This window comes from Morchella sextelata (genome assembly GCF_020137385.1).
Source record: "Morchella sextelata strain SCLS chromosome Unknown scls_6, whole genome shotgun sequence".
Classification (NCBI taxonomy): Eukaryota; Fungi; Ascomycota; class Pezizomycetes; order Pezizales; family Morchellaceae; genus Morchella; species Morchella sextelata.
The window spans coordinates 1310692-1331727 of NW_025408621.1; the positions used below are offsets into that span (position 1 = coordinate 1310692).

At 44.9% G+C, this 21036-nt stretch overlaps 2 protein-coding genes across 2 annotated transcripts; both read right to left on the minus strand.

Moving 5' to 3' along the window:
- Positions 1-632: 632 nt before the first annotated feature.
- On the minus strand, positions 633-3864 carry H6S33_011474 (uncharacterized protein; the record flags this gene model as incomplete). The annotated part of the gene is made up of 3 exons (XM_044842840.1): positions 633-714; positions 1800-3223; positions 3280-3864. The coding sequence occupies 3 exons, from the start codon at positions 3862-3864 to the stop codon at positions 633-635; spliced, it is 2091 nt and encodes a 696-aa protein (XP_044696242.1).
- Positions 3865-12427: 8563 nt separating this feature from the next.
- H6S33_011475 (uncharacterized protein) lies at positions 12428-14739 on the minus strand (the record flags this gene model as incomplete). Its single annotated transcript, XM_044842841.1, has 7 exons — positions 12428-13037; positions 13107-13337; positions 13398-13725; positions 13784-14025; positions 14084-14272; positions 14334-14400; positions 14481-14739. 7 exons carry the CDS (start codon positions 14737-14739, stop codon positions 12428-12430), a joined length of 1926 nt encoding a protein of 641 aa, XP_044696243.1.
- Between the last annotated feature and the right edge of the window lie 6297 nt (positions 14740-21036).

Here is a 21036-nt window from a genome sequence, read left to right on the forward strand (position 1 = left end):
TTCTTTCCCCTCTCCGCACATGTCCCCGTAGTATACTATGTAGATAGAGTACTAATGACGATAGCAAGAGCGCTCATTACTAGTACTCGGGGGTCGTCGGTTCATCACCTCACCTCACCTCACCTCACCGAGCACAAGTGCAAGGCGCGCGTGCGTGCGTGCGATATCGCAGCTAAAGTGCAGTACGTATATCCAGGTCGGGACAAGACATTCCTAATGAGTAAGCTTGTTTTTCCTAGCTGTGCCACACAAACAAACATCTAATTCCGAGCATGGGGGCCAAGGGCCAAGGAGGCCAAGCTGCCTGTTACTATTTTTCCCACTCTCGGAAAGAGGCCTATTATTACTATTCGATTCAGCGGAGGTGCGGCCGTTGGGGTGGAGGGGGAAGAAGGGGGGGAGGGATGTTTATATGTTACAACTGATGTAGCCTGTACCTACTGATGTACCTACCTACAGGCAAGGCAGGAGAGGAACATGTACAGACAGTATGTGTCTGTGATAGGTTGAGAAGGGGGGCGGAAATAGATAGAGGGTATCCGTATTCGGTTCCTGGTTTTTTAGATTTTTTGGGGGGGTGCAGGGCCGTTTTGATTTGGACTCGGATTTCGTAGGTATCATCTTCATTATCTTTACATGTTATCATACTTGGGGGTCGATATATGTCCTCCTCTCTCCACCGCCTCCTCTATGTTCTTCTTCGTCTTCTTCTTCCTGTATATCAGGGCGTAAGGTAAGTAATTCTACAAAAGAAAGAAACAAAAAACAAAGGAAAAGTTACTAAAAGGGCAAAATATTAAACAAAACAAAACAAATGCCAAAACATCATCGTCAAACAAAAATAAACAATAATAAAATAAAAAAAGAGTACAGACAACGAACGTACTACTTAGAGTTCAAGAATTAGTTGTCTCTCTGAAACAGTGCAACAAGGCCTAGGGTAAGCCGGCCGCCGTCAAACTTTCCATCCAAAAAAAAACAGCAGCAGCTTAGCATGCAGAGAGGGTAAAAGAAGAAAAAAAAACGAAACATGGCCTGTATCTTTCTCCCCCTCTCAGTCAATCAATCGATCGATAACGTGCATGCCATGCGCCTCTCTTTTCCTTCCCTCTCTCTAGCCTCTTTGCAAGTGGTGCCTCCCAAGACGAAACCGCTCCCCAATGGGAGAGCCTTTCTTTTCTCTAAGCGCACTTTTTTTCCACAATGTACGCTGTAACCGTCGTGTAGAACTTTTTTTTTCGCGAATAAAACTGCTCGGATGCGATGAAAGGAGTAACACACGAACCACGCCTGGGGGTGGGCCATGCCCACCATGCAATGTAATGCAATGAAACAAAATACCGAATCAGAAAAATAAAAGGGATTTGTAAGAAAAAGAAAAGAAAGAAGATAAGAAACCCGTGACCCATAAAACCAGACTAAACCCAATATTATGAAAATCGCCCATAAGTAACAAAAGCCAAAAAGAAATATGCAAGGCTCTCAAATAAAAAAAAATAATGTACCAAAAAAAAATTATTTAACGAAAGAAATCGAGCCAGAGGCGCTAAAAATCAAAAACGTAACCGCCCAAAAAGAAAATCCAAAAATGCAATAGTGGACAATGCTAAATCATAGGTATCACAATACTGTACAAGTGAGTCGGAAACCGTAGTTGTAGGTGATATCGAGGGATGATATCATGGTAGCAGAAATGCTATCGATCGCGAGCAAGTGATGACTTGTGAGTAAGCTGACTTAAGCTCATCGTTCTTTGTGTATCACCATTGCCATGACCACCGGGAGAAGGAAACGCTGACATTGTTTCCCGGAAGATTCTGTCGCTGTCGCTGTCGTCGCCCATCATGCTTTCCCTATCCTCTGCAGGAGTCTCCCATATCTCATTATCATCAGCGTCAACGCCAATGAATAAACTCTCATCATCATTTTCGTAGTCGCTTTCGTCAATTCCAGCTTCACTATCGAATCCGGTAAATAGATTCCCTGGAATTGCGTGGTAATTGGTAGGACTTGTCCGTGGTGGAGTGAGATCTGGTGTTGGGACTTCGCTGCTTGTTTTGCGCCTAATACTTCCGAAACCGGATCTGAGTCTGGTGGAAGAATGAACCGTATCTGTCGGACTTGATGACAGAAGTTGCCGATGTAGGACCAAAGCCATTTGCTCCTGGAGATTCGAGATTTGAGCTTCGGCTTTTCGCCGTGCACGCTGCTCACGTTTCACTAATGATAAAAGCCCAGTATACTGCGCAATACTGACAGTGGGCGTTGGTGTCACTGGTGAAGGTGACCTATCAGTGCTTTTTGGCGCCCTTATTGTTGATGAAGTATCCCGCTTGCTCCTCGTATCCTCTCTATTACCCTCAAGTGCTTTAAGCGTTTCCTCCCGTTTCTGCGCTGAAGCTCGTGCCTTCAATGAGCCTTCATGTCGCGGAGGCGCATTGAGATTTTTAGGGGTGCTGGGGAATTCAGAGCTGTCAACTTTATCAGATGATCCGGCGGAAGAAATTGATAAACTACGTAAAAACGATGGTACATCGAGACAATTGGGGTCTGATATACTCCCAGGAACTGTAGAGAAGTTTCGTCGTAAAGGAATTGCACCGTTCTGCGTAATAAATTCCTTTAAAGTTTCGACTTCCTTCTCCAGCTCCTTTACTCTGGTCTCTAAGCTAACAGCTTCTGTAATTTTCATGCTGCTGTAGCCATTGAGCATCCCCGCGAAGCTCGCAGGGCGCCCATGATCTGGAGCTTGGCTTGCTGGTCGCGGAGCATCTCCTCCACACGAATCAGCGTTAGAAACTCCACTAGCATCGCGGTGGTGTCGCGGGCCATCACTCCAATTTCTTTGCAAACTTGCAGGTCTGGGGAAAAGACCACCGCCGGGGGTTCCAGGTGTACCATCTCCATTCATGAAGCCCTCCTCCTTGGGTATCACAGATTGGCTACTACCGGGCCTAGGTGAGGTAGACCAAACTGATGTTCGAGGGCGTTCCGGATCACGGGACATTGATGGATCAAACACGACACTTGCAACCGTTGCTCTTCGGGGCCTTCGCGTGTCTGCGGGCGGTTGTTTGGTGAGAACTTGCCGATTGTGGTTACGGGCAGTAAAGGCAAACTTAAACCCGGAAGACTTTTGTTGAGGACGAACTGTAGAAGGAGCTGATGATAATCTAGAACCAGCATTCGATCGATCGATAAAGTCAGGGTCCATTAGTGGCTCCTATTTCAGAAAACTTAGCACCACACCCAATTAATCCATCATCTTCAATCACTCACGATAAAAGGTTCTCGTTCATCAGTTGATTCATATCGTTCATCGACTGGATCTGCAAATGCTCTACGCAGATTGTTATTGCTCCTCCGCCTCAAAAGACTCAGTGCCATCTTCAGCTTCGCCCCCTTCGTTTTGCTCCTTGAAGATGGCGATGCGGCTTTCTTGTCATCTGTGCAGCTTTCTGTGTCTGTTTGTGTCTGCCTTGAGGGCGACAAGTCCCGTAAATCCATCCCAACTGTAATTGATCCTTCTCCAGTATCCGACTCTTCGCCTACCATAGACGTTGTCCCCCGCGTATTAATACCCTGCACAGCCCGACTGGGTCCAATCTCAAATACAGCTGGAAATTTGTGACGATGCGATATGGTGGGTTCAGTGTCTGCTCTACTTGGTGGACTCGCAGTTGTTGGCGAAACGTTCTCCTCGGTGTAGGGTAGAGGATTGCTAATTGTTATTTCGTTTCGTCGTATGCTGCCCGAAGGATGTAATGAGCCTTTACTATTTCCTTTAAAGAAGTTGAATGTCGAAGTTCTGAAGGATGATATTCGGCGATGACCCATCGGAGCCGCGGAACTCGTTGGTACCATCTTTTGCTTCCCCAGAAACCCCACTATGTGCTGCAGCTGGTCCGGAGGTTGATAGTAGCTTATGGGGGATAACGAAACAAAACCCAAATTAGAGGAATATAAAGAAAGATGTCGTAGAAAATTCTATTTCATAAACAGTTCGCTTTTTCGTTTTCGTGTCCTTCGTTTTCCTCTTCCACCCTCTATTTCCTCTCCACTGTAATGCTAGTAGGTTGCAGCCTGGCCTCCCAATAGCTGGTCGTTTAGTTTTCCTTTCCTTCCTTCTTTTCTTCCACGCTGGCAGATTTGATAAAAATAAAAGAAAGAACAGCTCCCCTTGTCACCTTTTCACTCCGTTCGGGATCGTCCTGGACCAAAGCAACATGCAGGAGACAATGTGTCGATTGATGAACTCTTATGGAGGTCGTGAGGGAGGGGCCTGCCGAACCGCCGCGTTTAAACGGGGATGAAGGTGGGAGCAGAAGAAAGAGCACACGGACAGAGAAGCAAGGGACAGAGCTGGTCAACAACCACCAGATTAACGGGCCTTTTGCTTTTGTTAGTTTTTGTAGGGCTTTCTGTAAGGCCTCTGGAGGCTGGGACGCTGGTTGGCCGTGCGTATTATGGTCCGCACACAACGCTGATGTACGTCGTATACTCTATATGTATTAGGTACCGACAGGGCACTCTTTACTCTCTGCCCGAGCGAGCTGTCAAGAAAAATAATAATAAACGAGCGATCGGGGAAGGATACTGGATCCAGGTCTACACGAATAGGATACGCGTGATCCGGCACCGCGGTGAATGGTACGAAACGAGGAGAAGATACACTGACTAGTATCAGCCGCCGAATGGGGAAGACTCCAGCACGTCGTTCTTCCTTCTACTCCTCCTCACCCCTCCAAGAAATGTGACGACGGGACGGGAACTACCTTACCTACTTTCTTTCGTGGGGTTCGGGCGAGAAGACGATAAGTAACCGGACAAGAAGTCCGTTTTTTTTGCTTTCTACCAGCCACCATTTGATAGGTGCTCTTGTTCCTTTAAACAACTAATAAACAACTGATCTTTCCAAGGAGCCAGGCACCATATGAGGGAAAACTGGCCCAATTACACTGAGAAAGCAAGGGCGTAACAGCGTAACATATAACAGCAGGGGAAATAAGAAATGCATAGCTTTTAAGAGGTGCAGAGTGACAGCAGATGACTCGCATCATCCGTCGGCCGTCTTTACCTGATCTCGAAGAGATTGAGGCTTCAGACAAGGTAGTTCCCAGGCACGAGAAAACAATTCACTGAACATCTCCAGGTCCCACTTGAATACTTGGATACAAAGCTGGCAGCAACGATTTTGCCAAGTAAAGGACGACTTGCGGTGCATCTGCCCAGCCAACGAACCTGCCGTGTAACAAAGCTTGGGGCCTGCACCGTAGGTCTGGGGTCTCCGCTCAGTGGTCAAAGCGGGGCAGGGGAGGAAAGGGAAGGCGTTAAACTCATGCAGGTCAGGGAGACAGTTGGCATTCTGAGGAGCCAAACTCCAAAACGTATGGAGTATCTCGCTAGGTGGCGAATAACAGGCAGATTGAAAATGGGGTTTTCTTCTATGCGGCTTGGTCTTCTCAAGAACTCACAACTCACTGGTTGAGACACGTATGCGTGGCAATATATTATCGATGCTGTCAATCGCCGAGGAATTATCTAGAGTGCCTACTCTACCCTCTGCATACATACATTCTACCTACATACTCTACTCCAGATAGAAGGGAAAAGTCTGCTACACCCTGAGTGGAGGTAACTTTTTCGGAGTCTCACCAATAGACCCGAGTGTGCGTTCTCTACGGTACCTACAGTAGAGTACTTGCTTACCAGCAAAAGAACCAGAAAATGCATTTGCTCAGGGCAAGGATAATTTGTATGGAGTGGCGCCGTTCTCTCATACAAATAATCCCTGTTTCCGTCACTTGCATTTTCTGGTTCTTTTGCTGGTAAGCAAGTACTCTAGATATGTGAAGAACGCACATATATGCACTTGTACGGCTCGGCCCAAAGCCCTCTTTACTCTTTACTCTAGACTAGAGTAAACTCCCTCTTTAACATACACCACCGCTTCACATGATAAAATATAGGTTACAGTAAACGACCCCACACACATACGCGACAACCTCTCAACACGGCACTCCTGGGATGTTTTAAGGCGACGTTTGGCTTTGCCTGGGATCAAAATAGTTCTCCCGGGTTTCAATTTACCGAAACCTTGGAGTACTTATCCGTTTGAATAAAACATTAAAACCGACTAATTCTCGAACCGCTCGCTCCCGGGATCACAGCCGCGAGGAACAGCACTGATTTCTAAAAGAGGGAACTCGGGGAGGCGAAGGGAGAAATAAATTCCTTACCACTATTCCTACACGTCATTCTTAAATGAAGCATTTAACCTAGCATACCCGGACCAGGCACAAAGGGGATCTAATAACCATGTCTTCTAGAAGGATGTAGGATGGGCTCATGTATGCTTCGAGAATTTTTCCCGCCGTTCCGTCCTAGTCAACGAAACGCCATACATACCAAAGCATCCGTGTCAAAAAGGTACGGCTAACTATATCAAATATTTCCAAGAGATGCATTCGCTACTCAATTTACATGACTCGTGTCAACGGGAGCGATCGTCTCGGAAACATGAGTTATGGACTCAATAAATCGGGAACTGGCATGTCATGTGACAGCGCGGTTGGCGAATCGAAACTACCGTGACAGAAACATATGTGACTTAGGATGGTCTTACTAAGGCATCGAGCTGGCCCAAATGGAGTGGTCGCCGACTCAGTCCCAAGGAGATCGCCCATCTCCGAAATATAGATTCCGATCGATAGAAATCGAGTTTTACCAAACAGAAAAGCGGCATGCCGAAGTGAAAGAAAATCGATTATCTAAACGGAATTCTAAGATCCTTTCTTCAAATCGCTACTAACTCAGATCAGTGCTTATTTTGTGCACGTTCCTGAGGGACACCCAGGATTATCTGGGCTCGAGCCTCCCCCCCAGGAACCACCCGACGCAGGTCCAACGCAAAGCCGATCCTGTTGGCCCAAGTGACTTCATCCTGTGCTCAGGATACCTCGGTACCGGTGTATTCAATTACAGCGTGTTCAGGCCTCTATACTCCACACCGAAGAAGTCGGCAGTGTCTCCGTATCAATGGGTGATTAATTTTCGAGCTGAAGAGGGAAACTTTTAGATTAGATTAACGGCCTTGCCGTGTTCAATCCCGGGTTAGAAACATTTCCGGGATCCGTCCATGTTTTCACCAAATGAAACAAAACCAAATTTGGACGGAAACTCAAGAATAGGAAATTATGATGAACGTGGGATATTGGCGTGGGTAGTTGCATGTTGGCATCGACCAATGTGTGGATTTTACCGAGTCTGGAACATCTACGAATGTCTGTGTAATGCTAAATGTGGAGTACGTGGTACCTACGGTACTTACTCTAGAGGCCCGCTGTGGTAGCTCATGGACGATCGAACATTTGTTTTGAAATGGGATAAATTTCTTTCTCTTGGAAAAGAAAGAATAAAAGGTACGTAACAATATTTCAACATCGATTCTCTTGGTTTATCGCCGGGAAATCGTTGGAAGTTGGTGCTAAGAAACTTTGTAGGATGAAAGATCATGGAGTGTCACTCGGAACTAGATGGCTATGTATCACATCAGAACTTTCATAAGCTTGAGAGCAAACATACAAAGCGTAAATAATGATCATATGACTGACTAGGTATATTCAGCTATGGTATCTTCGCACGTCATCTCTGAGAACTCTACCCTATTCGCTACTAGGAGCCTGCAACAAAAGTCATAACGGGGAGCCCCATATAGCAGGTAGTGTAGGTATGTGTGTACCACGGGGGGAAATCAGTCAAAGAGAGGTGGGTTTTTAAAATAGGGTCTACCGCATCCAATTCCGCCTTTTCCCACCCGCCTATAGCAAGGGTCCGTCGCTGGTATCAGCGCACTGTCTCGGCCTGAATCAGTCCCGTACCAATCACCGGTACCCTGAGTAAGGGTTAGTGATTCGGAGCTGCAATATCGTCCCTATCGGATTCTCTACCAATCGTTAGCCGTAGTCGTGAGGACGACTTCTAGAACGCCTCCGATTCAAACGGGCATGCCCAAAGCACTGCATGTACCTACCTCCCACGCGCACGGCCTCCAACCCGCCCCCACGTTGGGGGTTTGGGTAGCAGTTCAGGGAAGGGCATAAACAGACACACAAGTCCTACGATGTATGCTGTGGCTGCAAGCTACTAATACAAACTCAGTGTTGACAATTGCTTTGATCCAAGCCCCTATTCCAGTCAATAATAATGAGAGTTGCCTGTGGGATCTGGTCATCCCCAAGTTTCCCGGAATCTTTTTAGTCGGAGCGTGGACATAGTTACCGCTGGAATACCCAGCGGAACATCGAGAAAGGTTGGGTCATCAATTCTCCCGCTCCTGTTCTACGTACATCCCTACCTCCATCTGGCCATAGCTGCTGCATTACTAGCAAACAGGTTCCCTGTTGGTCAAAACAGTAACCAATTCTATGCAATGACAACCCACATTACCAGGACTGGGCCGCCGTTTTCCCTCTTTTCACGTTCTCGTCCAATATCCAGTATCCAACGACCCGTGCCTGACGTGGCAGTGCAGACTTATGATACTCTCAAGTGCATATACATACATACATACATATCTGTAGGGTAGAGTACTCTAGATGGCTTCTTTGGCGAGAATGAAACAGTACCTTTCTATCTGCACCTGCAATGAGTAGGTACATATAAACTTGTGGAGTAGAGTAGATTTAAATTAGGCACTCGTTGATTACATGTACCGTAGAATCTTCCGAATCACCAGAGCGGCTCGTTTGTACCTGAGTTTTTTGCACGTTTGCTTTTTCCCCCCGTTCCTTTTCTGACCCATATTTTCTTTTTCGTTCCCCCCGATGGTCCATCTCGGAGATCCCCCGCAGAAGCTGGGCATGACCGATGAGAGGATACGTGTCAGGTCGGAGAACTCTAAAATGCAGCCGCAGGAACCAACTAATCATGTAGCACGATTAGAGTCGAACATTTTTTTTCACGTTCATTGCGCGGATTGTACTCCATTCAGTCGTAATGCTGTTTCCACACGTGTGGGCTTTCTTTTTCTTTTCTTTTTCTTCTTTACTCTGGGGGGAGAGTGAAAGGGTGGAAGGATGGTGGTGGTTACATACGATACGAGGAGGACGAGGAGAACGTTTAACTCCCGAGAGACAAGAAATTGATCATAAGTAATGATAATATAAGCTTTTGATATGTATGTAGCTACTGTATCTACCCGGTCCCCATCGGGCACAGGAAAAAGAAAAGAAATATGAAATCCGGTCCAGATCGTGATTCATGGACTATCACTCGATCATCTCCCACACACGTGTCCCGACAACCCTCTCGATCAAAAAACGCAAACAGGGTTTATCCTTCCATCCCCTCCAACCACCCCATCTACTCTACCCCCATCCTAGATGACTTTGCGGACATGTGATACATATTGGCAGGAGCAGAAGAGGTGAGATTTTGATTTAAACTCATCGGAAACCAATCTAATCAATCTATGGAAAACTCTTCCACTGCAGGCACATACACTTACATAGCTAGTTTTTTTGTTTGCGGCCCACACTCTCACTCACACTCCTCAGCTCAGCTGCTCTACAAAAGCTAGAGTAGATGTCAGATGCGCAAGCAGCTAGGATCGAAATATCTGGTGGGGCTGCCTGCACAGAGAAATAAACCCCCCCAGACCATGACATCATCCCAAACCTCCATATCTTGGAATATCGAGCTCATCGGAAACTTTCTTAATTTTGCACACACAACGAAGATGTTTCATCGATAAATCCCCTCAATGTCAGCGCCGCGCCGTGGTGGGGGGGGGGGGGGTTACGTAACTAGCCATATGGGGGGGGGGGGACATGCGGATTTTTTTTTGAATGCTACTTGAGATGAATATTGCGTAGGTAAGGCTGTCTGTCAATCGAGATACAGATGCTAAGGATGCTGTCTTGGTCTGGGCTGGCTGGCCAGGAATGGATCTTCCTTCAATGTTCCTCCACGGAGTGCCTGGAGATCTATGAAGGTGGGTGTGTTGCGGGTAAATGTGCGGAACGTGGCGGTACGGATACGGCCAGTAGAGGAGAGCATGAAGGCCACACAGCATAACGTCCGGCACCGCCACGTCTTAGCTATCTCACGCCTTAACGCCGTGATACATGTATCTATTACGGCGATTCTAGCTGGATACATAACGGATCCGGAGGACAAACACTTGTTACAACGGAGATGTGGAGTCGGACCGGACAGGGCAGCCAGTGCCGCGAAAGGTCGTCTCAGGCTCGGGATTTGTTTACGCTGGAAGATCGAAATGGAGGGTGTCTGACGGACAGCTAGCTAGCTGGCGGTACGGTAACATCATAGTATTTGCTTGTATGGTACCGCCATCTATCGCCTTACTTACGTACCTCCGTGCCTCTAGTACTCGACCCACCTGGTGAATTAAATGGCTTTTACACCTTGTTATCCACGACTAAAACGTGACCAGGAAGCTTTAGTTATACGAGAAATGTGTAAAGTGGAATTGGGTACATATGAAAATGCACCGAATGCAGATCAGGGTATATCCTTGGATACAGAGCATCTGATGAAGAAAGTAAGTCTAGAATCTGCCCCGTATAACACATCATAAGAAGCTTCCGAGACGTGCTCGTTCTACTCAAAGACATATGGTTGACATACACCCCCGGTATCTCTTGGCGCACTGCAGCAGCTCCTCAAGTCTCATCTCCCGGCACCGTACCGCAAGGCGTGGGCAACTCGTCCAGCGGTAGAGGACTTGAGCTTGTTAGCCGGTTAGACACCGCGTGTTTAGTCACCGGCAACGTGTTTAGTCACTGGCAACGGAGAATCTACCGCTACAGTACTTTATTTTTTGTTTTTCATGTATGTACGGCCGGGCGAACCGTTAGGCCACGGCCGATTGATTGGCTTTTGTTTTTTCCACACATGAGAGGGAGTTGACTTTTGGGGGTGGGGAGGGGCATTGAGGAATGATTGGGGGATCGATCCGGGCCGGGATCTGTCAGGGTTAGGTGAGTAAATGATTGGAATGTGATGCCAAGCCATGTCAACACTTTGCATCAAAATCTCAGGGAATATTTATTGCCCTTCAGATTAGTCGAATGGGCGTTGAGCCTCAACCTCCACTTAGCCAAGGGTCTCTCGACTTCGACTGAGAGTGCAGTTTTGCAGTCTAGTTCTATTCGTGGTCCCCACACACTGCATGCATGTAAGCTGGTCAATATATATCTAGAACATCTTAGAGTAGGTCAAGTGCACTAAATTCAATCCTCAACAGGTGTCTTGAATAACTAGAATCTAGTGGGCAAGTAAGTGTAGTAATCATCGTTTATATGTGCATTAGTATGTACCCCACCGGCCCTTTCCGTGATAAATGTACTAACCAATGAGAAAGCTTCATGCCCATAATGAAGATTTAATAATTACTCACTCAAGTATCGGCTCCGACCGCCTACCGCAACTTGAAATAAAAAGAGACCAGTAACACTGAACACTTCTTGCTCAAAATAGAGATTTCGAAGATATCAGGTTGTATCTGTGGGTACAAAGGCTTCCCCCAGATCATGACCTAGTATCTATATGTCCGCTTAAAGATGCTAGGTCTCTTCCGGGCCCGGGAAAAGTTCATTAATCATGATCTATCTTCTAGGTCTCCCTGATAGAGTGCATAAATAAACCAATATAAATGCCTCCTGTGACAGCGAGGAAGACAAAACACCCAGAAAACACAGTTACGCGCCAGGGGGAATTTTCGGAATCTATAAAAGCTCTCTGGGACAGACTTATCCCTGCGCTTGAGGTATGTACAGCGGTAGGTAATAAGTGATGGAACGCCCTGAGGTACAGTTATACCTGTAAACACCGTATGTTGGTGGCGTTTTACCTAAAACAGGTATCACTGTGTCTCAGGCCGTTCCAGCACTTATTACCTACCGCTGTACTCTATAATTTATTGGTAGGTACATGAATCATGAGAAGTCACTCGGACTAGTCAGTAGTTACCAAAGCCAGATTTATTTAGTATAAGTATATATGCAGGCTTCTATCTATAACGTACACTAATGCCATGCGTTTTGATTCGATTGATTGATTTACTGGGCCTTTCGCGATTGACCGTAGATATAGGTAATAACGGGGAGATTTGGATTTGAAAGTTGCATCAGGGCAAAGTTAAATTACTACAAAATCTAACACCCGTCTCTCATTGTTATTTTTTAAGTAGTTTATAATTGTTTCTGCGGCTTGCACTAAGAGGTGCATGTATGTAAATAATAATGAATAACGAAGTTCTACTACATCGACGCCCTGATATAGGGGCTTGGTGAGCCTAGACTAAAGATATGTAGAGAAAATAGAAATGGGTATATACAGAGATAGGAAATGGAGATTTAGAGACTCATGTACTTGCTCATACTCCGGGCTATACAAGGTCCCTTTAAACTCTATAATGGCGATTAACGCGGTAAGAGATAGGCTCTCGTTTTACACTACCGCTACTCTTCTGAAAAAGACTCATTCTGGCACTTCCGCCGCAAATCTCTGCGGGATTGCCCTCACAAGGCATATTACAATCAGAATCTGGCTGAGCTTTCCCACCAGGGGCTGCGAAGCTGTTGGAGCAAAAGCATTGTCCGGCGTATTCGGTTCCGGCATATGTGAATCCTTTCGAGTCACAATATTTGATGCAGCCAGATGTAGTAATTTTCTCACCCCAATACCCCCATGTTTCTAGAGCACGGGGATTGACAGGATCAATCCAACATCCTTCTGAGACCCAACCAGTAGGGATATCAGATGGAATAGCAGCGGGTAGGCTCGTACTCGTAGCTTTAGAGCCAGATGCGGTTCCGACAACAGATGTGGTAGCAGAAGATCGGTTGATAGTAGTAGTGGTAGATAACGCTTTTGAGACGGTGACGGTGTCCGTGAGACCAAATACAGCAAAGCTTAATGAAGTACTTGTAGGGATTACTGTGGGGCTAGAGCTAGAAGTAATAAAACTGCTAGGCGGGCTGGAGGCTGTAGCAGCGATTGTTCCGGATGAGCTGGATATGGTAGGAACGGATTGGACTCCTGAACCAGCAACGGGGGAGACGTTCTTTGTATATACTGACAACTTTGCAGCGTCACCACAAATTTGGGTGGAATTACCAGCGCAAGGCATGCCGCACTTAGCAAAACCCATACGATCCGCCGGAGGAGCATTGGTTCCGCAGTAGCATTCTTCTCCATACTGTGTACCAGCATAAATGGCACCTTTGCTAACACAGTAATCAATACACATTTCATTGGTCATTGTACTGTTAGCTCCGCGGATGGGAAATGTTCGATTATTAAGGTCGTCCCTAGATTTAAGAATTAATTAGACAATGGATAAAATATGTAAGGGTGATGGGGGTGTATACATGACACAATCGAGATAGCTCCATCCTCTGCTTGATACATCTGTCCCATAAGACTTAGAAGCCCCAATTTCAGTTGGGGCACCGCAGTTAGTTTGTGGGGTAGCATTTTCAGGCCCCTCTTGTACTGGATTACAACCAGGAAGCTTCTGTAATAATCCTTCGGTAGGTTCATCAATTCTTGGAGGGATGTAGCAATTCTGGACCTTTTCAGTGTCAAAGTACTTGAAATGAGGACACTCTTCTATGACTCCACTATCACTGTTACAATCATCGATAGCGCTTTGAAGAACATCAACATTCCAGCCGTTGACAAAATCACCATGAAGACCTGGAGAATACGATTAGTGTGTGTTATTAGAGAACGCCTTGGTAGATAGACATCTCACCGTAACCAGTTGGATCACCGTTAGAAAGTACAAATGGTGCTGTGGCATCGTACCACTGGTCGCTAAACTTATTGGTTTCGTATATAACTTCGTAGAAAATCGATACAAATCTCACGGGATGAGTAGGGGGACAGGTCCCGCCAGTAACGCCATCCGGGTAAGCCATGTGGGACTTGTGATCTGAAGAATCCAGGTTTTCCCCGTCCCAGCAACTAGGGAAAAAGACTTGAAGACGATATCCACTATTAAATCAGTATAAAAAAAGCCAAGGATAAAGAAGGAAAGAAGGAAACAACATACTTAGCGCAGTTCCTCTGGGGGAAGCCTTTGGTTTCAGGACCACCATTGCCGGAATAATCCAAACAAGAATAGCTGATGGCTTGTTGTTCTGGAACATCTGTGTAGTTCCGGAGCATGGGGTTTCCAGCAAGCATACGAAAGCCTGGGGGGTAAGCAAAAAGCTTCTCAGTATCGTTTTCCCTGCGTTGCCTAAACATATATGAATTAGTATATAAAGTTGAATTGATACAATAAAGGATATAATTATTACATACAAGTAATAAATTGTGGCTCCGCCAATCTGCGAAACAGGGGTGAAAGTGCCGTTTTGAGCTCGACTAAAACAAATTTCATTAGTATTTAAAGCAGCACAGGTTGACTGAAACTTACTAGAAAAGTGAGGGAATCCAGTAGTTACTGAAATCATCGGTGACTGTACAAGAGGAGCAGGTGGAGCTACGAGCAGTATCGTAATCCATTGTAAAATTGAATCCGTTTCCTCCCATGATGGTATGCAGATGACCAGCAACTGCCCCAGGATTTACGATGGGGTCGGCGCGTTCGATCACAAGTGGGTTAAGACAGGGTAGGCGCCAAAAAGCAGACGTCCCCGGGACGAAGCATGAGATAGCGAGAAGGGCAGAGGTAGCCAGCGACGCAGAAGATATTCCAGACATCATTTTGTTTCCGAGATACAGAGTGTGTTTGATGTTTATGGAGTGAGAGGACTGGACTTTTAAGGGAGGTTTCCAACTCGAAAAGAATAGAAGGAGTTATTTGCCCAGCAATTAGAAAGGAGTGGGGTGAATAAAACGAGATACAGTAAAGAGTGTGGTAGAGAGTAAAGAGCGTGGGAGACAGCTGATCAACTTTCAATCAACGATGACTGTCATGGAAAGAAGGTTTAGTTCACAGAACTGAGGGTGGTGGGTTTATATAAGAGGAAGAAGAAGAGGAGGCATGGGCGTTGTTGATGATGCTGGCGGTGGTGGTGGTGGTGGTGAAAGAAATGTTACCCTAAGGCTACCTGTACTTACTATTAGAAGCCGGTTACATGATGAAACATGGAGTGGCTCCTCCCTGTCATATCACTAGCTTCGTTTGTGAAAATGTATCTGGCTAGAATTGTGGCTCTAGCTCTTCGGTTAACAAAATGAGAATATGTGGTACAATGTGGGTTAGGGCGAATTTACGAACCTTCAATATGTAATTCAATTGGCAAGAGGCCTGTAATTGAGTCTCTTGCGTCCTATCTTATAAACTTGTATATATGGGTATATGAACATAAAGAAATAAAGTCGTAATGGTATCATGAGAGGTACATGTACATACATGTAATTAGTATGTGTATACATGTATTGTTACAAACTTCCCGTAAAGCTCCCCTGAAACGGATTTATGCAGGTACAGTCGCATGCATCAAGTTCTCGCCGTTCACGATGCAACACCCAACCTCAATACTCGTTACTCAACCATAAGTGAAGATATTTAATGGAGAATACATAGTAAAGTTAAATAGAATATAAAGAAAGCGATTTTGAGACTACCATCTAGTATGCCCTCCATTGGCTTTGAGACACACCTCAACCCTTAATGGCAATTTATCTAGCTTTGGTTGGGACAATGCCCCCTACTCCTCTTGTGCAGCGATAAAAGGTTCATCATCACAATGAGGTATTCTCTGTCTATAACTTCATTCCCTTTTTAGTGCACTCTTGAGCATCTCCCATGAATTCTCTATGGCGTTGAAATCTGGTGATCCAGTAGGCCAATCCTCCTCCTGACTGACAGTTTGTATCTTTATTTATCTGTACAGTATTTCAGCCAATTTTATGGAGAATAACAACAGCTTGCCACTTGTCATATCTTGAAACTTTTGCAGAGTTCGTGGTGGAGTGGTTATGGTTTGACTCACCGTCAAAAAACGGCGGGAACTTGTTGCATGCGACTGTACATCCAAGTACGCATTTTCAAGGCTGAACTGCCATCGCGGAAGCATGCATTTTAGGGTAAAAGTTTGGAGGTCATTTCTGAATTCGAAAAATACATCATAAGATGTCAGACTATAACTACATATACGTACATGTAAGTATTTAGATCTCTCCATTGTGGGTTTTAAAGAACCCACGCTTAATTTTGCTGACTATTTGGACATATAAAAAATAAAGTCGACAACGAACAATTAAAATCTAGGGCTGCCACTTCGCGCGCGCTGGATACATGTACCTGTAAGAGCGAAACACATCTAGCTTGCTGATCCTTGTTTAGAGTGATGTCGCCAAAGTATAGTATGTGCTATTCAGGCTTGTAATTTACGCTACTGCAACCCTTATCCCAGGTTGTAGTACAGGAACTTCTCCCACGCTGTCTCAGATTTCGGATAACTTTAACTGGGCCGTGAAACATAAAGCTCCCTATGTCTTCGAACCCCGCTTCCCGATGGGCCCCGTTCATTTCGTGCCAGATCCTACATACTCCTAAACCGACCGATAGTATGTACCTACTACTACATACAATATGTGGTTTCTCTGCTATAGGAATCATAGGCCGGGGGAAATCTTCGAGCACTTATCGTCAATTCGAAGATCTGTACATAGCTTCTTACTCCTGGGGGGAGGGTGACATCTTGAAGCTGCTGGTACCCTACTGTCGCCAACATGACTCGGGTCATGTATTCCGGGGTCTGTATGTATACATGTAGGTATCACAAGGAAATATTAAAATGTAGCTCGCACCATCACAGGGATACATGATCATTTTTGACTGGGTATTAGAGTGCTGTATCCGTACCTGAGTTATCCTGATTTGGCGCGCGCTATGCTGCTTCCAAATGAACTTATTATGAAAGTGGCTATAGCTAGAGTACATGTATGTACTTATCAGCGCATCTATACCTCACGTATTTGCGTGCGTAGGGCTCGAGTACATACAATTTATTGTAGGCTACCGGCACAGCGTAAGACTACATAATTTGTGAAGCTTAAAACTTTGGATTGATTGATTTCTTTGAGCACAAGCAACTACATGTAATTTAAAACGAAGATTAGTTAATCAGTCTCATTACAATGTTAGTAGAGCCCTAGATGGGTACATGTATGTACAAGTATATATGGTTTAAAACTACATGTACTTACTTGATTAGGAACATGAATCATCTCACAACCAGGCACATCAGTACTTTTATTACAGCGGGTTTCATAATAGTGGGAATCTTCAAGCTATTACCTCTCTAGGTAATTTCAATAGCCTCATTAACTACATGTAGGCAATCCGGCCGAAAGTTTAAACTGAGATACCTAATCTAGTATCTCGAGTTGCCTAATGGAGCACTCTTGCTTTATTTTACTATGCTATGTTTTGCTCTCTCGAGCCTAGTATTATGAAACCCGCTGTAAATTACATACTTACATGTAGTCTTGGGCACATTTCCCCGCAAAGTCTACTATAGGACTGTAACTACATGTACAACTGTGGAAAGATCTGGCAACAAATTACTAGTCTCATGCGCCAAACATTATTCCGAAACTCCCGCTTTACAGTAGGGAAGGTACTTAAGCTTTTGTGTCGAACGGAATACCGGGAACTCGCGTATCTGACTTGAGTACAGTCCGGATTCCGTTTGTATTGATCCTTGGCAGTGGGTCTGGCCTCAGCCAGCGCAGCTACATCTTATCCACAACAGGATCCTAGCTAGGAGTTAACTACATGTATGTGCACAAATACATGTACAGCCACTCATCAAAAGTGTTCGTGATTTAGTTTTAATGTCAGTGCGCAGTGTGGCGCACCCGTAACGTTGATGTTATGAATTAATGTTGAGATTTAAAACAACGAAAAATATATAATATAGTTCGTGACTATATATAAAAGAAGATAGGTCATTGATCTTATTCTTCATTGATTCCGGGCGCCATTGATCACTGGGAAAGTCTTCTCTTGGGTTTTTTTTGATGGTCCGCCACGGTTACCTATGGAGAGATGTCTCACTCCGAAATCGGAATCACGAACACTTTTGCAGAGTGGCTGTATGTACTAAGTAATTATTCTTTCCCTATTCTCCAGATACTCCTTTTATCTTTCGTACCAGAAGCTGTCGATATGCGCACATGTACTCGCGGTGGTTTTGTAGGCACCAAGAGCTCATGGCCCCTCGCGCGCATCCCCAGTAGCGTGGTTACAAGATCATTAGTAGCATGCTAGCTATCAACTTGATCCCTGTGTACGCTTCCTAGAACTTCCATTCCGATATCGGTACATCCTCGCGGGTTACACGACACGCGCGCAAGGTTAAAGCAAGTATATGTGACCGTTCCATAAGATGATAAAGAACAGCGCTATCCCTCTTCGGAAGGCTATATTTTATAGTACCGTCCAAATCTATCCAGGTGATATAGTATTTTGGTTTGTGTGGCACAATGTTTTGGCAGGGTAAATAACTGAACTCTCATGCCCAGATAAATTCATGATCGAGCTGCGTTCAGACAATTAAAATGCCTCATAAAAGAGCGTATAGATTTCGCTTCATAGTAGTCAAGACAATTCTTTGTTTATACTTCTAATTCTTTAACTTCCTCTGGCCGTTCTGTTAACTCATATGATCATGCCCATGACCGGCAAGGGCCATGGAGTTTCCCTAACAGAATACCCCTTAGCGATACTCATTCTCGAGTTCTCAGTCCATAAAAGCTGCGAAAGGAAGGTGAAGATTATATCAAACCACTTCGGATTTGTAACTATCGAAAAGGCTAATCTCAAAGTTGGAAACCAGGATATCGTGGTGTGTTATTTAATGCACCTATGTTCGGCGAAAACTCGGGAAATTACTGTTATATCGCTAAGTACCATTTGAACCATGGTTTTGACAGCATCAAGCATCGATTGGGCTGTGATTTAACGGCCATGCATGATTAGAATGTGATATTGATGCGAACTCCTTAAGTTGAGGTCCGTTCGTTGTGCTAAGCGATTGGGTCAATGCCAAGCCACGGGAGAGGTGCGAGTGATTGGTGATGAATATCAAGGCATACCTGGCTTCTCGAATGAACTGTCGAGACACACCATATGGCATGGTTAAAAAAGACATGTATTGCATGTATCTTCTGCCAATATCTATTCAGGTTCGGCGGACAGTAAGAATCCGTATCAAATCATCGTTTTCAACGTACCTCCCGACCTCACTATAGCTAGCGATGACTTGCGAGCATTGCATAATCCTCGAAATCATTTTTCATGAGTCAACTTGACAAGTTCATTTGAATCAAAGGTAAGTCTTTAAATCGATTCTGCCGGTTCTGATTGGTTAGCCATAGCACACACCATTCGCAGGCCACCATAGATATATATGGCCGCTGATATGCACCTGTGTGTATTATGGAAAGGCAAAATATTATCGTCGTTTCCACCCGAGAAAGCTAATTAGAGCGCAAAATCAAGATCATCGTCGAGTTGTGTAGTGTTTATCAGGCAGGAGCTTTCAGGCCCGCCAAACAAACACCATGGTGGCTGTGGTCGTGGTTTCAGATCCCTTCTCCCCCAACACTCGAGAATCTAGGCCCAAATAGACCTTAGCATCGTGACTTATCAATATACACTCTTGAATACCGGATCTTTGCTGTAGTAGGGCCTAGGGGACACATGCGATTGAGTACGCAAAAGCGCCATGCTACATATGTTTCTCGAGTGATGTGCAACCACAGCCGATAGTTTCGAATCAAACTTGAAGCAAGGCGTAACTACATGCCGTCTCAGAGGTTCGTTTATGCAGATATACGTAGTTCCCCTAACTTTAGTACTCATCAATCGCGATTCCTACTACGTTAGAGACATGTCAACAGCTACAGTGGGGTTAAGGTATTCTTGATTTGCTTCACTGATAATTGCTAAAATAAGAGTCAAGATTAATCCTCACTAAATACATAGCTACTTGAGTCGACATTCGTTGCAGGCAGAAAGGAAGATCGAGACACGTAGTGCTGAGAAACTCTCCATATTTAATGACTTCTTTGATAAGTTCATAAAGAGGTAATATTCCCCACTCGTTCCTACATAGAAGAGGGGGTCCACGCCTCTTCACTGTCTTTACAGCCTTAAATCCATCGCCTCTAGAACTGCACTTGCCCGTTTAATTGCGCAACTGCATAAAGAGACTCCAACAGTGCATTGTGTACTACATTTATGTTACACGCGAGTTTGTCTCTCGGTAAGTACATGTGTTTGTTGATGTATGTACGTAGTTGCAAGTGAAGTAGAGTAAGCCACGGCGTTAACAAACACCCGCATGGAAACATCGATGCCGGGAGCCTATAAATGGGGCCAGTTTCCGGGAAGAAAGAGGCATCATGCATATCTTACTAACTGTCAGCGAGTATTAGGAGTATGGAAAGCGCCGAGTTTGAAATCATTAAACCGCATCGTTTCAAATTTAATGGTTGGTTGTCAAACTACACCCTATTTAATTTGGCAGTTCTGCAGATTGAGATCTACATATAGCTCTTATAATTATATTCCAATCCTATTGTTAAATATATGTGTGGTAACAGTTCCATCCACATTTGCATCTTTGTGTGTCTGTTTCGTTGGTTTAGGAAAATAGACTAGGGTTATGTGCATACTCGGGCAGGCAAGAAGAACTGCTCTCCTTCGCGACTACATGTAGTGAAAAGCTAGACCAAATTGAGCCCCTGCTTGCAGCCTATATTTTCAGGTTCTTATTTCTTGCCCCAAGTATACATACACGTTGTATTGATATATTGATTTATTGGTTTACTTGTGTTGATTCATTATATAAGTCATACATGCTACATAACCTAACCCTGGATAGTTTCGACATTCAGGTATGAATTTAATCCGTGCAAGGGATATTCATAATCACGTATATATAACTACAAGTACTGCACCAGAAGTAGACGAAACCGATCCGTCTTTTATATCGGGGCTGCGGGAAATCTTCCCGATTTTCTAGTTTGATCCGTGCG